At 36.3% G+C, this 22,692-nt stretch overlaps 1 protein-coding gene across 1 annotated transcript in view; it reads right to left on the reverse strand.

The window, feature by feature from the left end:
• Positions 1-22,692, reverse strand: part of VPS35L (VPS35 endosomal protein sorting factor like) — a 44,278-nt gene that overhangs the window by 21,533 nt on the left and 53 nt on the right. The window contains exons 2-23 of the mRNA XM_026054245.1: positions 20,477-20,576; positions 19,428-19,595; positions 18,959-19,081; positions 18,592-18,616; positions 17,569-17,645; positions 17,067-17,195; positions 14,928-15,012; positions 13,890-13,949; positions 12,536-12,632; positions 12,103-12,150; positions 11,166-11,259; positions 8,958-9,035; positions 8,501-8,623; positions 6,876-6,922; positions 5,642-5,753; positions 5,364-5,480; positions 4,978-5,031; positions 4,510-4,590; positions 3,654-3,716; positions 3,025-3,110; positions 2,483-2,563; positions 201-264 (exon numbers count right to left, since the gene is read on the reverse strand). Coding sequence (XP_025910030.1) covers positions 201-264; positions 2,483-2,563; positions 3,025-3,110; positions 3,654-3,716; positions 4,510-4,590; positions 4,978-5,031; positions 5,364-5,480; positions 5,642-5,753; positions 6,876-6,922; positions 8,501-8,623; positions 8,958-9,035; positions 11,166-11,259; positions 12,103-12,150; positions 12,536-12,632; positions 13,890-13,949; positions 14,928-15,012; positions 17,067-17,195; positions 17,569-17,645; positions 18,592-18,616; positions 18,959-19,081; positions 19,428-19,595; positions 20,477-20,576 — 1,912 coding nt within the window. The remainder of the gene's footprint in view (positions 1-200; positions 265-2,482; positions 2,564-3,024; positions 3,111-3,653; positions 3,717-4,509; positions 4,591-4,977; positions 5,032-5,363; positions 5,481-5,641; positions 5,754-6,875; positions 6,923-8,500; positions 8,624-8,957; positions 9,036-11,165; positions 11,260-12,102; positions 12,151-12,535; positions 12,633-13,889; positions 13,950-14,927; positions 15,013-17,066; positions 17,196-17,568; positions 17,646-18,591; positions 18,617-18,958; positions 19,082-19,427; positions 19,596-20,476; positions 20,577-22,692) is intronic.

Genomic DNA, 22,692 nt, shown 5'->3' on the forward strand with positions numbered 1-22,692 from the left:
CTAACACACTGCACCACATTACTAACAGCTGTATGACTTTTTTTTAATTTTATTTCACTAAAATATATCTGCTGAGGTTTTTAATATACCTAAGCAAGTCAGAAACACACTGTCCACCTTGGCACCTGTTTTTTCATGGAGATCATATGAAAATCCCAATTATAAGGTACACTCCAACAGACACATACACTGTCACTCACCATTYTTATGAATCCATTTATCAAAGCTGCTAACATTCTTTTCTCATCCTCAAGAGTTAGTGCACTGTAACAGAAAATTGGCATAGTAAATTAATTTTAGAATACCACCTATCTTCATCGATTTATTCAGCTTTAAAACTAATAACTAATTCATATAATATTATGACCATATAAACATTTATTGTACACTAGCATATTAACCTCATAATCTTAACACAGAAGTTTTAATATGAGTACCTGCAAGTCAACAATGCAGCATAAGAAAAACCTGAATTAAAAAGATAATAAAGAATTGCTAAAGGAATTGCTTTAGATTTTTAATAAAGTCAGATTTGGTATGAGAGGAAAGAAGATATACTAATATTCATAATGGTAAACAATATAAAATAAGACTGAAGTCATTTTTTTAAAATGAAAATCTGTATGAATTATGATTAAAAGAGAAAAAAACTTATCCTATTAAAAAAAAAGTCTTGTAAAATAATTTTAAAGTAAATATCATAGTGAATATATTTTAGAAACATTTTTTTTGAATGCCTAACACAGGCACAGCACTCTAAYACTGGCCTTAACATCAGCTTGTTATGATGCCTTTTTTTTTTTCTCTTACATTTAATAGAGAAGTGGTATGAGAGCAAGTTTATTTCAAGATTACTACAGATTCATATTCTACAGAAAAAGTCCAAATCTGATTTGAAACAAATTTACATCACATGAAAATCCATTAAGTCAAATCTGCTTCACTGAAAACGGATAAACAAAAAGTTAAATTACACTTAACTAATCCAATTTAATCCTTTTACTATTATGTACTTGGCTCCGGGTTTGACCTCTAGTGTATCAGTTACCATTTTCCTATCTGAGACACCAGATGGGAACAGGACAATAGTTTTATTATATAAATTCAGTAAAGAGGAAAGAAAATGTCAGCATAATTAGCTCGTTAGTGCTTTGCCAATCAAGTGAGGCAACTGATGGACTTTAGGAGACTCAGAAGACTTGTAATGGGATCTCTAGGTCAATTATAGGTTTCCAGTTCAGTTGTGAACAGTCTTTGAACTGGTCACAATCTGGCTACCTGCCAGCAGCTGCTACAGGGCTCAGTGAGCCCTACACAGTCAACCGAGTCTTCCTTGAACCACGATACAAAAAATAGAAGCAGGAGTTACCTTAGTTAGAAGTTATGACAATTCGCTAATAAAAGATAATAGAATGGATCAAGCAAGTGATATAAACAATCTTGTCTCAGCTAGAAAGAACTGCTGGTTTAAGGGATTTCAAGGCTTGTTGGAAAGCACGAGAATTGTTTTGGCAATAGGTCAGAGGAAGTACCAAGTATAAAACATCTTTTTTTTTTTTAATAAGCTATTTTAGCTTCAAGTCATTGTTCTATTTAAAGGTTTAAGTGGCCTTTAGTGCAATATATAGCCCAAAAAGATGATCTAACCCACAATCAAGTACTTAAACTCGTATTAATTAGAACCACATATCAAATAAATTACTTCTACTCAAAAAGAGATCTTGTAGTTGTGGAATATCAAGGCTGAGAAAGTTACAAGCTCCCTCGGAACACTGACCCTGCAAGACATTATGAAATGAGAGTGCTGGGAAGGACAAAGAAGAGGAGAGGAGAAAGATTTCAAGCATGGTAACCATGCCTTAATTTGCTATCATACACATATCTCCATCATCTGTGCAAGTTACCTACAATCTGTTTTCTAAATTGCAAAATTGGAAGTATTTGAAGCTTGATTTATTAGTATCTGGCCAGTACTCTAAGACACTCTACATGAAAGCACTATGAAAATTAAGAAAATGGTCATGCTTAAGCTCCTAGAGATTTTCAAGGTGTCTTCAAAATTGCATACTCACTGGAAGTGGCTGAATAACCACAGGAAGGTATAAATGACTAAGGAGATCTGTGTTTTAATGACTACATACTTGTTTAAAGYTCATAAATAAATTATTTCTCAGCACAACTCAGAAGATGTTGATTTCTTTCTTAAAAAGGTGCGTTTTTTAAATGTCTTTAGTTATCTGCTTCACTAGAATGCTCCATAATTGTTGCTATTTACTTTTTAAAATGTTGCTTCAGTATTCAAATCATTCGGTAATTAACGAGAAAATACACGCTGCCACTTCACTGTACAGATCTTCCCTCACTGCTRATTGGATTCATGTCTTAATTCACCACAAAACAGTTCCAGAAGTGTGAAACCACCTGCCAAGCAGCCCCACTTCGCATAAGCAATACAGTTTAGTTAGAACAAAGTTGATCTTACTTCACAGAATCATGCATCGTCTTGCAGATATGCAGAAGAGCATTGAGTATAACAGGATCCTTTGTAGATTCCTGCTGGTGCCTGTAAGATATTTTTGAAAAACATTGATGAAAAATACTCCACTGTCCAAAGGAAAAAAAAAAGATCAAATTAATATCCTTTTACAATATAACTCCTGAGCAGCACTGTAAGACATTAAGAATGCATAGAAGTTTTGTGCATGTGTATACAACATGCAAACATACGTAAATATATGTCCTGTATATATATAAAATTGTTATTATTATTAATCAAAACAACTAGCTTAATAAACTTAGAATTCTAACAAACACCTGTTAAGAAACATCATCTTAATGTATGCAGATTTATTGCCCAGCCACAGAACTCAGCTTTGGAAGGGGTGCAGCAAGCTAAATGAGCCAAAGTTGGAGTGGGCAAACTAAGCGGACTATACACCCAACTCAATCTATCTTCCCTAACAATCTTTTATTAGATTGCCCAGATCCTCCAAAGCGCATTTAATCGAAATATTTTCCACTTACTTAATGAAAGCTTCCATAATGCACTTGCAAACTTCCACTCTCACACATTCTTTTTGGAACATATCCAGAAATGGCAAGAACTTCTCCTGAAAGCAAATAAACACAATGAGAACAAGCCCCAATTTATCTAGGGCAATTTATGAAGGTCCAAGACATTTGAATTTTTTATTCTTCACATGGTTTTAAGTAATTTGAAGCCCATCATCCTCCTTCCTCTCTTCCAATGCACATGCAATCTCTGAACTCCAAAATCTTCTCTTTGTTTCAACATTAAAGTTCCACAATACAGTATAACAAGCATATATCCTAACATACAAACAGCTCTCAGCAGTTAGATGAACACATCCAGAAATAAATGATACTTTATCTTTCACTGTCAATTACACCATAACAACAAAAACAACTTGGCAAATCTAATAGCTTAAGGAAAACGTACAGAAAAGTGGAATTAGAATAATGAATATTTAAACAGCAAGCAACAAAACACTGGCAAAATGTTTTAGCACTTTTCTACTTGACAAAAAGTCCTCTCATCATGTGCGTCTGCAAACAATCTAAATTTGCAAGTCACAAATGTTCTTACCRAAGTAGTAAAAACTTGAAACTTGAATAAACACATTAACACTTACCACTGAAAAAAGCAGAGAGAAGTCATGGATATAAGTAATGACTTTCTGAATAATTGACTGCAGCTAAAAATAAAATTAAAAAATAAGATTATAATACAAGTTAAATTAAGAAAAAAATACTAGAATTTCTTTTGACACAGATTTATCTTTAAGTCTACTGACATCAGAGACTATTCTTCTCTAGTTCTTCATARAAAATGGCTGGAGGACATTTAAGTGTTCATCTTTGCCACTTCTTTTCCCCAAAGCAGGAAGAACTTCAAGTATTTTATTCCTAATATTTTTTTTCCAATATGCTCTTCAGATACTCAATTCACTGATCTCCCCAGCCAGTCTTTTAGTTGTTCTTTACTTTTTACAGTTAGGAAAATTTCTGATTTATAACCTGCACCCTCTCTAGCTCTAAAATCAAACCAAACCAAGAACAAAGCCTACAGTTTGATTGTTATTCTTTTGTAGGGACTCCTCCTACCCTACAAAGAAATCATGAACTCATTTTTCTAAAATCTCTCCAAGTAATCCATATGTCACTTGACATCCAGTGATAAGAACTGGACAAAACATTTCATGTTTTACTCCTGTTTACACAGTCTGGCATAATAGTTGGTTTTCATCAGCAGAATACCATTGCCAACTTTACAGCTAATGCTACTTTTAGATATATAAAACATTCTGATATAGTTTTTTTCTAGATTGAAAAATTGATTTACTGGGAATAAGAGCRCAAAACATTGCAGCATTACACTGTTCCAAAAAGCTTCCCAAATTCTAGGTACTCTTTAAAAATAATAGTTAAGTGGTAAAATACACCAGCAATGTTTTAGAACTAATTTCATCTAAGGAAAATGCACTTTACCTGTGGGTAAGCATCTTCAAATGCTCGATCAGGCGTCATGTGTTTGATAACATCAGCCAAAACAGTATTGACCTCTCGCTTCTGTGTATTGAAAGTGAGTTTACACATTAAAGAAATCAGCACATAAATCACTAAAAACCATTTTGATAATTCATTCCCATCTATCCAAGCATTAGCTAGCTACAGAGTTACAGTTAAACCACAGGTCCAGTAAACCTTTGAACTGGTACATTTGCCATTTAAATAGAGATAAGGATACGACACAGGGTTGAAAAAAGCCTCCTTCACAGCCACAACTTTTCTCCCTCCAATTCATCTTTCATAAAGGGAAATAAATTCTTTTAAACAAAAGAAAGTCTACACAGTTTTAAATGGTTTATTAGCTTTTCTATTATTAAAATTTAGTTTGCAGCAGCAAACCTGCTCCCTTCCTCCTCGACTCCCCGAAATGAAGTAATTTCCACGTACGGTGAAATGCCTGCAGGTGTACTCCACCCACACTTCAGCACAGTTGATATAATCCTAGAAATAAACATGTCTGGTGATTATCAAAGTTTAAAGGCTAAGAAAACATACTTCCAAAAATTATGCTTAAGAATATATCCCAAGATGAGATTCATGTGTACTTAAAGATGGGTCAATAATGATGAACCTCAGAACTACATTGCCTATATAAGYAAGCAGAGCTCAGAAAACAGGATTATATAGAGTTATTACTAGGTATCATATTTTTGGCAACTGCCTGTGTCTAGGAAAGATAAACTACCAAATGTACTGCTTACTGAACAAGTGATTTCAAGTTGGGCTTAAACGGAAAATCAGTTACTAGGAAAATGGAACCACCAGTAACTCACCTGAGGGTTCTTCAATTTTGTTATAACCTTCCAGGCTTCATTTAAAATTTGAAGGCGATCATTTTCAGGAGGATCAGCCAAAGCCAAGTTTAATCCCAATGAGCGAAAGAGAAGATGCTGCAAGTTAATCACAAATTTTACATTGAAAATAAAGATGTGTCTGTCCAACCTAGCTCAATGTGTAAGTCAAATGTGCAAGTTGTCTAACCATATCCAAGAACGTAAAGTGGTCAGTCAGAGAATGAATAAGAATACTATAAATCACACACAAAAGTTACCTTGGGGAATCCAGACTCATCACACTCTTTAATCATGCCAATGAAGTCCATAGACCTGGCAGCAATAAACTCCGCTCGGAATGCCGACATGACTGAATTCAACAGCAGAGCACTGCAAGAGACAGAACTTAGGTCGATACATCTCAATGTTTTGTGTCTTTGTTTTATATTTATCTGAACTTTTCAGATTTTTAACAATCTAACATCTGTTCTGAAGTTAAAAAACAACAAGAAAAAACAAATACTTAACAAAAAGGTTTAAAGTTGAACTTGTATTGATGAGGACTAAAGAGTACATTAGCAAAACCTGAAAACACCGAGCTATCAGACAAASAGAAGGCAAACCAGGTAACTTTTTCCTCACACAAGCTCTTTTACTGAAATTTGGTAGAGAGAAAAGCAGCTAGGCCAACAGTAGCTCATGTGCTTGGTAAGCTATTCTTTTTAACAACAGTTCAGAAGTATTCTTTGACAGGGTAAGTCTATATCAAACTTTTTCTGTTTTAAAAAATATATACCTTATGAAAGTCATATTTCCATCAGCTGAATTGTTACAATTAAAATAAATCAAACAGGAAAAAAGAAATCTGACATCATTAGAAAGKCAAATCCTTTAGGCAAACTCAGCCATAAGTTAGCACAAAAGTCCTTCATTATTGCAAAGGAGACCATATGAGACTGTTTACCTTAAGAGAGATTGTAGACAGCACTTAAAATAGCCCAGCATTACCTTACTTTCTGAATGAGCATCACTGGTCCCATTTGATAGAAATTTACAATCTGCATTCTTAAGAAAGCAGTCTTATGAATATTAATACCTTCTGATGTCTGATGATTTACAACTTCCCTTGCCAAATTCATGGATGGGATAACTAYAGCCAACAGAGGGGCTGGAAGGAAAGGATGGGAAGGCAAAAAAAAAAAAAAAAGAAGCACAGGCAGGAATTACAGGAATAGTGGACAGGGAATGCATCAAATGCCCTAAGCCTTGGCTTAGGCAATAGGGTGCAGCAACTAGTTTAATTTGTGTTCTACAAGCAATTTACCACCATTTTGGAATTCATGGGTAGAAAATAAAGAAAATAAATGTTCATAATTATGCCTATAGTYAGTTCCTGGGAGAACAATAGCTAAGCTATACATTCAAAATGGTTTTTAAAGGGAAAAGAGAGTGCTATATTGCAGGGATTCATGATTATGCAGACTCGCAGCTTCTAGACTGTGCAATACTTACTTGTTCCCCAATTTTTTACATCTTTCCATCATCTCAGTAAGCAGAACCTATAAAAATTATTTATTAAAATTAGTGAGCAGAGACTATGTAGGAAAAGTTCAGCTTTAATTAATGTAGTGAAGTCTGTTACAAGCTGTTTTAATTACCTACCCAATACATTCAAATAATCCTCTTATCCTGTATTTACAGCAGAAAGAAATAATTGTGTAGTACACTATAAAAGCACATCTGCAGGTACAGTGACATTTTAATCAAAAACACCATTTTATGGAAGTCAAATTTGCAATCTTTCAGCCATGCCATTTCTCAGAACAATTACTATTTGCCAACAAGGTCAATTACCTCTGGCTAGAGAGGGAAGATTAAGAGCGCTCTGCTGCAGAATACAAAACAGACAGAAACTAAAATAGCCYGCTATGTTAAGCAATTACAGAGCTATAGTTTGCCCAAATCATTTTTATATCAGTATGACAGAAAAAAACTAATAAACTCAGGGAAAAAAAATTAGCTAAAAGCAGCAAGAAACAATAATGTTGCCTATGAATTTAAAGCGGTCTCATATGAGCTTTGTGAAAACAAGTATTCTTTCTTGCTGCTGCTGAAGTGTTATAACGCATCTTTAAAAAACAACTTAAACTATCTTAGATTGATTGCAACATATTGATCAAATGGATTAAAAAAATGCAGCTTATACCAGTGAATTAAGGAAGCAGATAAAAAGACACTAAAAATTTTTTACCACAAATGAGTAATGCTGTCATCACTTTGAGCCCTCCAGCAGTTATTTGGCAAATCAGTCTTAGACATAGGTTGTTAATCAGGTAACAATTATCTTAAACTTCCCTGCAGTATTAAACAAATCTAGAGGCTTTGTTTTCAAGTAACAATGGAGGGGAAGGTTTAGGGCTGCGTGTTTTCTTTTTTTAAAATCTTCTCTCATGCTTTCTGGTAGCATGATTTTGCTACATAAGGGCAGAGCTTAATCAGAAGTAGTCTATACAACAATTTAACATACAGAACACAGAAAAGGGAGCATTTATGTTTGTTAACTCTGTAAAATTCTATATCAATACTGAATGCAAAGTCTAAAACCTGAGTAGTGCAATGAATTGTATAAAGCAGAGCCAATCATTTAGATTTAGATTTCAGAGCATCAATTGTATAAAGCAGAGCAAAACATTTCAATGTTGATATTTTAGATTGTGTCAGATTCGTTCAATGCCACAGAATTCTACAATATAATAAAAATGTATATACGATGCCTAAACTTTGGATTCATGTTTGACACACAACCTTCATATCGGACGACTCCCTCCAAAACCTTCTAGCATAAAATATATAGTGTTACAAGATCAGATGCTTTCAGTGCTCMTAAATTTTACAAAATACTACGTATGTGCAGTTCTCCACAAGTCTTTCTGGACTTCTTCTAGTTCCAGGTGGGTTTTGCAGCATGTTCCTCGCACTGCATTATGCAGATATGCAGTGGAGGGAGAATAAAACAAAACAGCCTGCTTAGGAGTAGCTCTATAGAGCATTAAAAAAAAAAAAAAAAAAAAAAAAAATCTACCTCTTCACCTTCCTACATTTCCACTAACATTTCCAGTAGCACCACACCTACTTACCTCAGGAGCACGGTATGCAATACACTGTAAAATCCAGTCTATAGCAGGCGAGTATAGAGTCAAATACAGGGGAATCTCCACACACTGTGCTACCAGCTGATTCTGAACTGTATCCCCATGAATCTGGCAAAATAAAAAGTGTTGCTATCAACAGGAAAGTTAAACAAAGCTTATGTATTAACTGAAGTTACGACAGACAGGATCATAAACAGACATTTTGAAACAGTCTCTGCATGCATTTTTTAAATGCATAAAAAAAAATCCTGCACATAGCATATATAATTAAAGCACAGTAATATATTCAATGGGGTGCATTAAATTTATCAATATGTAGGTAAAGTTTCTCATATTGTAGCTAAGTAAAAAAGTATTCTGATTTTTCAAGAAGTATTTCTTTTGTAGGTTGCTTATAAAGCACAGCTACATCATTTGACAAATGAAATACATATTTGCTTACTTGTTTAAACGTTAGAAGAAAATCAAAAAAATTTTTGTTAAGGCTTTCTTTCAGTTGTGGTGCCACTTCCATCCCAACCTGTATTAAAAGAAAGATTTTAATCTGCATCCATCGTCTACCATCGTTCTCCAGCTTCAAAGTAAAAATGCATTTTCTAGAGGAACATATTCAATCACACCCATCAATCAACAGTCTTAAATCACATACAAAAGCTGGAGGGATTATTTCTTTGTTTGCTCTTACAGCTATGCCCATGGACAGCAGACCCTCAAGCAGTTACAGCCACATTTAAAACAGTTCTCATATAGGCATCTGTAAGCAGTGATGAAGGCCAGTGCCTGCAATGCCAAAGGCTATATTCATTTTACGTAGAAAGTGTATCGTAAAGAACACTAAAAAAAGTCAGTCAAAAGTTTAGAAATTGCTTTATATTATGTTTATCGATGCCGCAGCCAGGATGAAGCAGAGTTCCCAAACGAGAAGACTGATGATTTATTAAAATTTGGGATGCACAAATACAAGGCTTATGCAATGAGTTACAAATGCAAGAGGAACTAGACCAGAAAGGACTGTCGTTTTCAATAATACGGTAGGGGGGAAGAAGAGGGAGAAAAGAAAAAGCAGAAGTGAATGAGAAGCAGTAAGAGCTCAGACTTAACACTTCCCTCTTCACCTCTACTCCTCAAAACACCAACCAACTGAAACACTACAACAGCTTAAGACTCCTCTCTTCAAGCAAAGCAAAAGGTCTCAGTTTTGGGGACTCCAGAGCATAGGAAATCTAGCTATATTCATCAAAAAGCACATGCACTTCACAAATACCAATCATCTATTGTCTGTTTTTGCTTCCTTTTGTTCGATTGTTGAACCGGAGGGCAAATGAAATGCATCACCCTGCTGTGCAAAGATCCATTTCCTTGGTTTAACGTGAGAATGATCATTTCCACACTTAATAAGGGTGTTTAAAGATCATTCATCTCTGTAGTACTGGCTTCCTAGTCAGGAACTTACAGTTTTGAAAAAAATGGGAAGATACTGAAAACAAAAACTATTAGGGAGGATTAATATAATGCCAATACAAGTATTACAGAATATTAAACATCCTCCTTCAAAGTCAGCATTYTGATAGCTGATACTTTATTCCAAGAAAACTTTTATTATTTACTTTGTAAGGACAAAAAGGGCACGTTAAACTCTTCCTTAGTACAAAATTCCAATTATTGTTATTAGGCTATTAGTCTTAATAGCTCTATCATTAGGGATCTTTTAGAGTTATTAGGAGTAATAAGGTAGACTCTACATAAATATTCATCCAAATTGCTTTCTACAAACCCTCAGAAATCTTGTACTACGTAGCAGGAACGATTAAGCTATGACAAAAATGCAGACATTACTGTATTTCAAGATTCAAATAAACTCACAAGCAGCTCATCCAYCAAGGCAGAGGCTAGTGATTACTTGCAGATGCAGGAATTCATATGAAGAGCATATTAAAAGCAGACTGGATAGTTTATTCAGGCTCACTGGCTACATCAATGCTGACCACATTTGGGACATTTGATAACGGCACTGACCCTCACCTAAGTATTGCYATCTCACAGTCCCAACACCTCCTAATTGTACTCAAGTTCTTTGCCACTACTCCCAATTGYAGTTGACAAGTATCTTCCCACCACTGATGGCTTTTCTGAGGCATTTTAGGTCTCTCTTTGGGTACTTTTGCCCTGGCTGAGCTGTTCAGGTGACTGCAGGAATAGCTGTGGACAAGACCCCAGCCAAGCTGTAGGGACACTCCGTCACACGGCTGCTTACTGAGGAGTGGGCCAGCCCTTTGCCCACCACTGCAGGCCAGCAGTAGGGGGAGGAAGACAAAATGAAGAAAAGCATGTATCAACTATAAAATGCAGCTTCCAGCCATCAGATAAGAGCATGTTGTATCAAACTCTCCTTACACTTAAGTTGCTAACTTCTGCCTCCCTGAAGCGGTAAGACTAGTTAGTGTAAGAAGCAGAGAAAGTTACTTGTTAATTATAAACATTTGAAGGAAGACTACATTTTATTAAAACAAAAGAGCTTTTGCTATTTAGGGACAGACAGACTGTTGAGTAATTTTGAGAAAAACTACCGTTCAAGTTTCCTTTAGGGCAGAACTAGCTGTACTAAGTATTTGATACAGGTTTAATGGTTAAATGTTAAATGGTAGCCTACCCTGCAGAGGTACGCTCTCGCATAGACTGCAACCAGCGGATCTCCAATTCCTCTAATCATAGACGTTAATCGTGGGAGACATTCTGAGATCCCCCTGTTAAGATTTTTCAGAAATTAAATTGAAATTTAACAATCAATAACAGAATTACACCACCCATGGATAGCTTGAGTGGCTGTCCTGCTGACTGTGCACAGGAACACATTCCACAGATAAAGCATATTAACAGAAAATTTTATTTCAGGAGTTAAATTGAATGTGTCTGTGCAGCCACAAACATCCTATACTTGAATTGCAATGTTTCCTTCCAGGAGCAGCCCAGCTGGATGCTTAAAATTATAAACAGACAACAGAAAGTAAACCCTCTTCTCTAATGTGGGGAAAGAATAAAGCTCTAGAAAGCTTGTATTTCAACATAAAAAGAGTATTCWCTTAAAGTATTGTCAGAACTCCTTCTATTTCTCATTTTCCCACAGTTCATTTTTTGAAAAAGTAATAATGAAGTTGTCACCAGAGTAGCAATTTGGATTACAGCATTCATTCTGKTAGTGGTTCACCACTCCTACACTGTTGCTCCTGCCTGTCTCTAACAATACAGTGCACTRAGACATTCCTTTCAGTTTTCTAACCCTTCTTTCTCCCCCTCCACTCTTCTTCTCAGCAATCTTGCTTTCCTCTTCACCATCCCAAACAACCGCCTTCTAATTTGCAAATTTTTAATGCCACAATTATGAGTGTTCTGTAACGGCAGATATTGTTGTATTCCTTGTACTTGGAAGTGACTTCATGGTGTTCTCACCAGAAACTCCAAAGCTCCTCAATACTTCTTCCTCCCAGAACTATTCACCATTACCCATGGAACTTGGGATGCTTACTTTCTCACATTAGTTTATAAGCCTGCCCATTCATTTCCTTCTCATTTTTAATATTTGCTCTTACATTTTGGATAGGAACTTATTGCACTTCAATATTGCTGCTTCCACATAACTAAAACAAAGTGAAATTAAGGAAAAAAAATAATAAAAAAGATATGCCATACAAAAACAAAGTTTTACACCACATACRTACTGAAGCACTATCTTAAGGCATTCTCTAATTAACCTCACTATATTTTCTGAGTCTTTACAATGTATCTAGATTTTCATTTCTTCCCATGCTTTCACACATCAGTTCTATCACTGCTATATTAACCATAGGAAATAATTCMGCATTCGGGTTACTTTTGTCAAAGTTTTGTCAAATATAATTCAAAATTATTTATCCCAAAACAAATGAAATAAAGTCACTATAGACAACACTACTGTGGGTTTGCTTGAAAGATTCTATGAAAAACCTGTGGACACATTCTCACAGTCTCATGTGACAAGGATACAATCTGGGAATGAGTTCTCGGATTGATGCAATCTTGAAAAACCAGTTTAAGCAAGTTTCTTTAGCTGTATCATTAACACTCTCTGGAGAAAAATTATCTGCAAAAGAAAATCCCATGCCAGAAACAGTTATGTTCTGTCTGCAAATAAGTTACTTTTCACTCTAGATTTTAAATTTGGTACACCATGCTAAACTAGGCAATATGTTTGATCCCCTGCTCTCACTTGCAGTAGTTAAGAACTGATTATACAAACTATAGCAAGCAGTAACTGGAGTTTCCACTTGCATTAAGGAACATTTTAAAAGTTGCAAAGTCAAGAACTCAAAAACTAATCTTAACTCWACTGAAAATATGAACTCTGCCTTCCCATGGGAGTGGAAAGGGTAAGAAACATAGGGAATCCCTAACAATGCATAAAAATATAGAGGATCAAAGAAGTTCAGGCATTCAAATTCTTTACTCTGAAAGTAATAAAWTTTTTAGTGAACACTATTTAAAATYATATTGGAAGAAGCAGAAGATATTAAATCCTGGAACAAAATTTGTTTTTATACRCTGTGCATTTAACATTGTAGGGCAGTCTTCTCTTCATCTATAGGACTATTTATATCAGCTGCCAGCAGGAAAAAGCTGCCAGCCCAGCATGGAACAGATGGGTTATGAGGACAGGGCTCTGACCAGGGTGACATGCATGGCTAACTGCCCCCTCCTCCTCCAGGTTACCTCGAACAGAAGGCAACAAAAGRGCTTCTTGGGATCTATCCCATGTCAGAGGCAAGATGGTTAGGAAGGAAGAACCCCTCTTCTCTCACCAATAAAGCTACTCAAGCAGCTTCTGCTGGGAATATCTTATTTATAAATATCAGTGAGTTTCCTCCACGAGTTTCACAGAGTACTGCACTGCAGATTTTCCTTCTTCCCTCTTGCTTTTGTAACTGTTCTGGAAGCTCCCAACACCCCCTGCAATGACTCCAGCACCTGGATAGCTGCGGCAGGAGATGGGCTCTCCAGARGGCACATAGCTATGCTCAGCAACCGTCACATGCTATGGGACCCTCTGCCTTCATTAATGTTTATACCAATAATTCATCATATCTGTAGCAACTATATTTAAATTCTGATCAATTAATGTGAAAAAACACAAATATCTTTTATTAGTAAAAAAGTAAACTTCAAACATTGCGAATGATGGAAGCAGGAAGTTATGAATATTCTATTTTTGTTAAAAATGAATAACTGGATATGGGGTATTTTTTTCATATGAGCTATAGTAGCACAGGTCCCATCTAACCTTTCTCAAATCAGTTCAACCATGATTTATTCCATGACACAGTATAAACAGACACAAAGTTACCTGGCAAAGACGCACGATTGTCCATACACATTGACAAAATTCTTTCATACACCAACTTCCCTGTTGAACAAAACAAAAGGACATCATTCATACGCTGTAAAACACAGAATGCTGACACAGGGGTTCTCTTTCCAATATGCACTGAAGTCACTTGGAAAAAAGTTCTTGGAATTTTAACATTATGCTGCCCTCTAGTGAGGTTGAAATATTAATGGCCTGATTTTAGAACTTACACACTATAAAAAATTTATCTGGCTCCATTAAGTGTAAAGGTTGCACACAGGTCAGATTACTCTCGAGCCAAGAAAGGCTAGTTGGTGTCCTGTGCTAGCTGAGTTCAGATATTAAGTTTTCTTAAACAACTTTCAGCAAAGAGGAAAGAGCATGTAGAAGAAAGGGGATTTTTTTTTTTTTTAACCCGCACAGCGTATCCTGTTCAAAGCCAGCTTATCTTTCAACCATGATGTCACCATAAACCATTTCATAATATAGTAGAAAAAATACACAAAATTTGTTTGAAGGTGGTAATATCATAAAAAGGATAATTTAAATTAATAAAAATACTTAACTCAGTACTAATACATTCTGATCACTATTCCCTATTCAGCTAAAGCAAACTTCTTGACCTCTTTATATTTAAAAAGACTGAATGAGATAAAGGTTCAAGAGACTGTCAAAAGCAAAATATTTTCATAAGTATAGTGTGGTCAAAATTTTTTCTGGGGATATTTTTCTAGATTTGCAGTAATACAGAGGACAGAAACACAAATGGAGTATTTAGTTTTTAAATATTTCACTAATGAGAACTTTTCACCAATCACATTCACACCACTGCTGTCCAAGTGTTCACATKGCAAATATTCAGTGTGAAAACTGGGTCATTCCAGCACTTTAAGAATGACTTACTTGAAAAAAAAGAGACAACCGAGAAAGTAAACTACTGAGAAAGCRAAGTATAATATTTTTATAACATACTTTCTAGCACTGTAAAAAAATATTTTGTTATTATGTAATAAATCTTACACTTCAGATACTTACCAAATGTATCAAGAATGTCTGTAATTAAAACAAATTTACTTGGATAAAACTGAATTACTGTTGTGTCTGAAAGAAGCTTAGAACACTAGAAGGAGAAAAAAAGAAATCAGTGGATGGATGCAAGTTTGTGTTCATACTCCAGATAGATTAGAATAGACTAGTAACTACAGATGGAAAGAACCAACATGAAGAACCAACCACTGAAATGAACAAGTATGCACCAATGCAACATATACATTTCCAATAAAATGTGAAAGTGTATAAATATACATTTCTCAATAGAGAGACAATTAAAGACCTTAAAAGATGATTGATACAATACTAAAAGTCTTGGGTGAAGAAAAATAAAACACAGCGATGCTATGCTGAAAATAAACGTGTGTGTGCGCGYGTGTATATACACTTACTATGGCTGACACGCAGTGATAATCTGAACATCAATACTTCTATATATATACACACACACACACATATATACATATACACAGATACATACACACACACATTTGCTTTTTATATCAGTCACCACCAACCTAACTGAAATACTGTCGTTTCTAGGACGACTGGGTTTTGTGCCTCCTTTTAGGAAATTTGTATCAAAATTGCTTATATTTATCCTTTTTTTTAAATGAAAAYATTCCTAACTCATAATGCTGCATATAGCAAATGGTTTTCCTGAATAAGTGTTGATTTCCTAATATTACAATTGAATATTAGTAATGAAAGGTCATGGATCATTTTCTGACCACCACTCATGGTCAATTTTTGTAGTATTTCCCTTGTTATCTTTGACAAGACTTAGGCTGAAAATACAGCAAATAGTTCTCCATCTACCATGACCCAAAAAAAGAAAAAAATAGGAACCTTTATATAACCTCTCTTGATGACTATTAACATTACATCAGTTTTATAGCTTTTAAGGATGTCATTATCTCCTCTGTCCTCCGATGCACTCTGCCTGTGGCCTTTTCTAAAGGCCAAGTCAAACAAGGGAACATTTAATTGTCCTATTTTTTCCTCTCACAGCTCATCAACCTAAATGACCCAAAAGGAAGACTGAATAACCATAAATAAATCAATCTTAAATTGTCCTCTGCTGCTGGTAGGCCACTCTCTTCAAGAAAAATTCCATCCCATACACTCTAATCAATACCCTCAAATTATCCTGTCCCCTTCAGATTGAAATCCCCAGAGCACAAAAGCTAATGACGAGCAGGCAGGTAGCAAACTCCACACTATGATACGAATCGTCTAACTACAGATATGAAATGTGCACTCCAATAACTTAAGTATAACATGACTGTTTTACTGATATCCTATCCATTCTTCTTCTCCAACCCACTGCATTTTGCCTTTAAAATTTGCTGCCTGCTGCATGGGATATCAGCCTACGTGCTTGGTAAAACAGGGATTACCAAGACCTTATCAAGTTTGTGTTATACCTCTGATCTGCTGTGTGATACTGTAATAAAAGTGAGATAAAAAATACTTAAAAATAGATTTTTAGAAAGGAAAGAGAAATTGTTTCTCTAACGGTTTCAATTCAGAAGTCCTAAATAAAGAGACATATGTCATCTGTTGAAGCTTTTTTTCTGCCTGAAAGTATTCCAAAATTCCCTTTACGGAACCAAAACAAAAGCACTTTTATTCTCCTCCAGCCTCTCACTAAACATAAAAAGACAGGTCTTTTTGTAGCTACTGCAATGAACTGCATGAGAAACAACCTCTGCACATACGTTATCCTTCTGCTAGTTTTTAAGTTATTGTGCCTTATTACTGGCCTACACTATTTTTTAATACCAAAAAAAAAAAAGTGTGCATGTGGGTGTGTACACTCATAGATGCAAGAAGTATCTTAAAAGATAGGGATGCTATTTCCAAATTATCATGACAAATCCTTTGATACAGTAAGAGTTTCATCAATCGAGTACTTAAATTCTAAGGGAGATTTTCCTAATTTTAGTATTCCAATAAATCCCGAAGAGGATTTCCATTAACAATAAGGAAGTTGAAAATTCAACTGTTGTCACAAGCCATAAAATCCTTTATATTAAGAAAAAGGTTCCACTGTAAAACAAAAATAACAGAAGACCCGCATTAAYTCTGTACAGAACAAAACCACGAAAATGTAAAACTGACCTGAATGACTATTTTTAGAGCCTTCACTTTTTGATCAGAGGACCAGGCATCTTTCAATGACTGGTTAAGTTCCTCAATTCGATTCATGTAATCCTGCTGAGTCAAATTCAACAGCTCTTTTTGTGATCCCTGTTAAGAGAGCACAAATCTACTTAGTAAGGGAGGTAGAACAGTAAAACAGAGTAGAACAGTAAACAACTAGAGAGTCAAATGATCGGACAAAAAAGAAAGAAAGGAAAAAAAAAAGAAGAAMGAAAAAGAGTTATAACAATTTCCTAATTTTTGACTCTTCAGCAGAGTCTGAATCTACTTCAACAGATTCAGGTTTTAAGAAAATAAGTTATGAATCACTTTCTTTTTAGACAGTAGAAAACTGTATTTAAGAACAGTGCATAAGCATATGCAGAATCAGGAACCTCTTAAAGTTTCCTAAAGATATCTACTACACAAATTTATTTCAGTTTCAAAGCAGGAATGTCATCAGGTAAGAAAGACTGCTCACCTCTTCCAGGTCATCCAGTTCTTCTAACCTTGTCCTTACTTTCTCAGAAACTGCTGAGCCAGGAGCTGTGGTTTTTCCTACAAAGGACATTATGTTTGAGTTCTTTAAAGTTTTAAGCTCAAGGAAAAATGACAAAGAAACTTGACAACCCCAGACAACAGTCAACTTCCACTACAGATGACAGGTAGGTTTATTTGGTGGCTATTGCTGGCATCCATTTAATCCCACCTACAGTTCATTCATTTTGGATACAGAATGACGAGCTCTAGATCTCCTTGCAAGTTTGACAGGTAAGGCAAGAATCAGGAAACAGGAACACGCAATAATTGAGGCTACAAGAAGCCTATGGAGATCTGTGGCCCAGTTCTTCCAGCCTTTAAAGCAGGCCCAACTTTGAAGTTATATCAGGCTGTGCAGGGTCATATGCAGCCAAATCTAAAGATACCCAAGGATGAAGATTTCATAGCCTCTCTGGACAACCTGTTCCAATCCAAAACTATTCACATTCTGAAGAAGTGTCTCGTAATTTTTGGCAAAGGCTGAAATCCTGTTTAGTTGCACATAAAAATTTAGTTTTACTATGAAACCAGCTATGACTACTTAGCCCAGATTTCCTTCACTAGAAAACATTATAAAAAATTTAAGATTTGGCTCTTTTCTGAACACTCAGCATGCATTTGAAATCATTTTACTTTCATATAAAGAGAATAACTGAACAGGATCCAAAGGGACTTCTTTCCCTTCCAGCAAATAGAAAAGTTGCTAAACACGATCCTCACTTTAATCAGGGGGAAGTTTTAAGCTTTAAGCCTAAGCAGTGAAAGATACTGAATTCCACTTCCTTCCAAAATACGCATTAATGAATTCAGCAGCCTGCAGGAATATAAAACAGGTTTGTCATTGGGTTTGTTTTTATTAACAATTTTAAGGGAAAAAAAAAACAAGCAGAGTCTTATTCAAAAACAAAAATGGTACCTTATATCAAGCAAAAATGTTGCTATTCGGTATAGAGAAACCATTTACCTTTTTCAGATCCCATGTACAAGTTCTGTGAAGAAACAGAAAAAGCAGACTTTTAGAAAACACTTTTGCCAGCTGCCAGCATTACAAGGAGTAATTACATAGCTAATTAAGCCTCTAATCATTTRGAAATAAAAATGAACCGTAAGTCAGCTGTATCAATAGAAAGGGACAAAGCAATGGTTTCAGTGATAAACAGACTTCTGGACTTGGTTCAAAAACAATTAGTCATAAGGGAAAACTTGTAGTACAGCTTCCCATTGTGCTAAAAGTGAAATTTATAGGATCACTATTAGTTCAGTGAATAATTACAGAACAGCAAATCCATTTAAGTTCCAGTAAAAATAAACTTGGAGAAAATGTCACTTACAATAGAGAGCTTCTCTGTTGTTGTGTATCTGGCAAGAATTTCACTGCGTTTGCTTGACCATGGTTCAAAATCGCTTCCTACTGCTGAGCTGTCATCTTTATCACGTTTCTTTCGTGTACTATCCTGTGAGAAAAGTATGAGTGCAAATGTTAAAAACAAATCTGTTAAAAAAAGGACATGAAGGTCAATTTTAAGAGTCAGAATTTTTCAAGAGGCAACTGCCTCTTCTACAAGCTACAACACTGAAAAAAAAGTCCATAGTTAAACACAAGACAAATTAAAAAAGAAAACCAGAAAGGCTTCTTCTATTGTATAAATTAATATTACCTTCAAACAAATCAAATTTATTGAATTCTGCATTAAAATAATCTTTACATTGGTGAGACAAATATATTTAACTTCACTGGATTTTGTGTGTGTTCCATTGTTTTCATTGTTTTTAATTGAGATAACAGTCCTCTCATATTACCATGGCAGCATTAGTAGACACTGGATCTGCAGCTGCTGCAAATAAAGACAAGGGATCGGTACCATCCAACACACTGCTCAGTGGGTCTATCATAGAACTGGAAGAAGAAGAAGAGGTAGAAGAAGTGCTTCCTTTTCGGCTCATTTTCTTAGTCTTGGATTCAGTAACCTAGAAGAAAAATTTAAAATAATTAAATAAAAAGGGTTTAACTTATTCCCTTTAATAAGTTATCAGGCTATGGAGTACATAAATGGTGCTATTTCAGTGAAACAAAGACCCATCTACAAGAACTACTTTAGAATCAGCATTAGCATTTGAAGAGAAACACGTCTTTTTCCTCTCAAAGACTGAGGCTTCATGTCAATAACTTTTTAAACTTCTGATTCTACAGAATTTAAATATAACCATTTCAAGTTATTTTATTGACCTCCTCTCTCTCCTCCCATTTCTTTTTTGCTGTTTGATTTCTTCTTGCAGTCTCATCTTCACTTCTCTTTCACAGCACTCAAGCCCGGCACAGCAAATCCATTCCCAAGGCGTCCATCTTACCGCCCCCACTGCCTGCCCTRGAGGAAGCTGCTCTCTATTTACCATTCACTGGTGTACAACTATCATCTCTTGGAAGCTGGGGGCAGTTTTAAAAGCCTCTCAGACATTAGAGCAATGGTAAATATTTTAAAGCGCATAGCTGACTGGAAGTTAACCCCAAAACAAACCTTACATCAAGCAATTAGGCAAGTTACTCGTAATCTAGCAACTTATTATTTAGCACTTAGTGCAACTAAGAAACACTAAAAGTTTGGGATGCTGTCTTAGTCAAAAAGAAATCATTTTTCACATATAACATCACTAACAAAGATTTTAAAAAGGCACACAATACAGAAAAAAACCTTGATATTTCAAAAACAACAAGCCATTGACATAGAAAACAACTTTTACTAATACCAACAACTTCAAATYCATTTCATTTTAAAAGAACAGGAGTAAGAAGAGGCACACAATCATTTTCAGTTCACATTCATTTTCTAAGAGTGCAACAYGAAACTTACTGTAATGGGCTTTAGCGGATGGTAGTCACCAAAATCCAAGGGTACAGATTCCAGCTTGTACACTTCAGATTCAGAAACATAGTTTCTTGATCTTGCATGCCTTAAAATGCAGAAGTAAAGGGAAAGTTTATACACATATAATTACCATGTATTTGCCAATGAAGAAACATTGGCAACGAAGGAACACTAGCAATAGAACAACATGTGTTCTATTTCTATATAGATGTAGGTCTATTTACAGAAAGAAATGCATGTTGGAAAGCAGACTTAAGGTCTAGGGTATATACTAAAACTTCTCTGAGAGATATGGAAAATAATATTGTGAAAAACAATCCTGGCAGACATGGAATTGTATTCTAGATCTGCTGCTGAATCTTTTTCATTCCACCGAATATCAACAGGGCAATTTACGCAGGCATACCAAAGCACATCTTTGTGTGAAAATCAAAGTTATCATGCACACATAAAATAAGATTGCAGATTAATTTGTGTAGCTACCAAGCTTTCCTGGGGAATCTATCATCCCAGTTGTTCACTGTATTCATAATGAAAGTTGAAGAAGGCAAATGATAAGAGAAAAAAACCTATCAGTACTCATAACTTGCAKAGTAGATAAGTCCCTATATAAAAGCCTTGCCTATGCAAATTAAGTATATCATTAAATGAAATCAAACTACCTAATAGTAATTTTACTAGAAAGCCTTTCTGGCCTGGTAGATACTGCAGCTCTGCAAGGAAGCTGGAGCAGAAAGTCCTCGTCACGCGGCTCTGCAGAGCGGTGACAGCCCCTGAGACACAGCCGAGCAGGAGAAAGAGCCCGCGAGATCCACCAGCCGCCTCCTTTTATTTCCTTAATCTCCAGTTCCCTTTCTTTATACATGAATATTTCCTTTAATTCACTATTGTTCCATGCTTCAGTGATGCTCCTTGTTCCCTTGCCTCATGGGTTAATTAACATTTAGATGCAGGAAAAAAAAAAAGAAAGAAAAAAGAAAATCTTTCAGACAAACTGTCTGGCTTCCTAATTACAGTATCTCTATTATCCTGTTAARGGTTTCATTAGAGCACAGTGAAGAAAAGTTATCACAAAAATGAATTCCAGACCTGAGTTTTATATTATATATAAATTTGTTCATTTCAGAATGAACTGTGGCTTTTTTCTACTCTAATAAAAGTTTACATCAATCATTTTCTTAATTTTCACGTTAATGCAAGCTCCTTTTAACCAGCGCAAAGAAGGCTTATAAGCCTAAAGAAAARTAACCTGTAAAAAGGGAGTTTTAAAATACCCAGCAATGCTTAAAACCAGCRAGTGATCTCAAGGGCCCCGCACGAGGAGGAGCCGCTCTCAGACAGTCACTCCATCCACTGCCCCTGCCCTCCAGCCCAGGTGCCCGAGCACCCGAGCGCYGGGCCTGTCCCACACCTGCGGAGCTTCTTCATTAACACAAATTCTGGTTTCTCAGTATCTGGCACCCCCTGAGAATTTATCTGAAAAAGCACGGCTTTGATGTTGTTATAAAGCACATGTTCTGGTAGCAACGGACCTTTTAAAGACACCAGTTAAAGACACCAGTTACTTCCGTGGGTCGTTAAGTGCTTTGCTGACACATTTAATGGCCTGAAGAAGAGGGATTATCCGTCCTAACAGAACACAGAGGGAAATCTTTCTGGCAATCCAGCTCCTATCATGACATACTCCTTTTCTGGCCCTGCCCTGGATCACAGACCACCCTGGCAGACAGCAGCACATCAACACTGGGGCACTGGGTGTATCTCACGTGCAAACACCACCAGGCTCAGGACAGCAAATCTTGCAAAAACAGAGCCCTGCTCATTTGGGAACGAGCATGACGCTCACACAACGTCACGGACACGTTTCCCTGATTCCATCCCAGAGAGAGCCCCGCGYGCCCCTCCTGCCACCAGGAACCCGGGCCCCGCAGCTCGCTCGGCCTCGCCTCAGCAGGAGCGGCAGGAACGCAGCCCAGGCGCACGCTGCACCTTCCCCTTACTCCTTACAAGCTCGTCGGCGAGAACCAACAGCGCTAAACACGCTAAATCCAATAAACACAGAAAACTTCATCTCTGCTGTGGGTCACAGGCGAGCCCGGCGCCAAGGGGGCGCGGAGCCTTGTAGCGACGCAGCAGCGGCCGCAGGGAAGCGGAGCGGGCGGCCCGGCCCGCACCGGCCCCCGCGGCGCCTGCCCCGCGGC

Source organism: Nothoprocta perdicaria, unplaced genomic scaffold (genome assembly GCF_003342845.1).
Source record: "Nothoprocta perdicaria isolate Ctin4 unplaced genomic scaffold, notPer1 scaffold_12, whole genome shotgun sequence".
Classification (NCBI taxonomy): domain Eukaryota; kingdom Metazoa; phylum Chordata; class Aves; order Tinamiformes; family Tinamidae; genus Nothoprocta; species Nothoprocta perdicaria.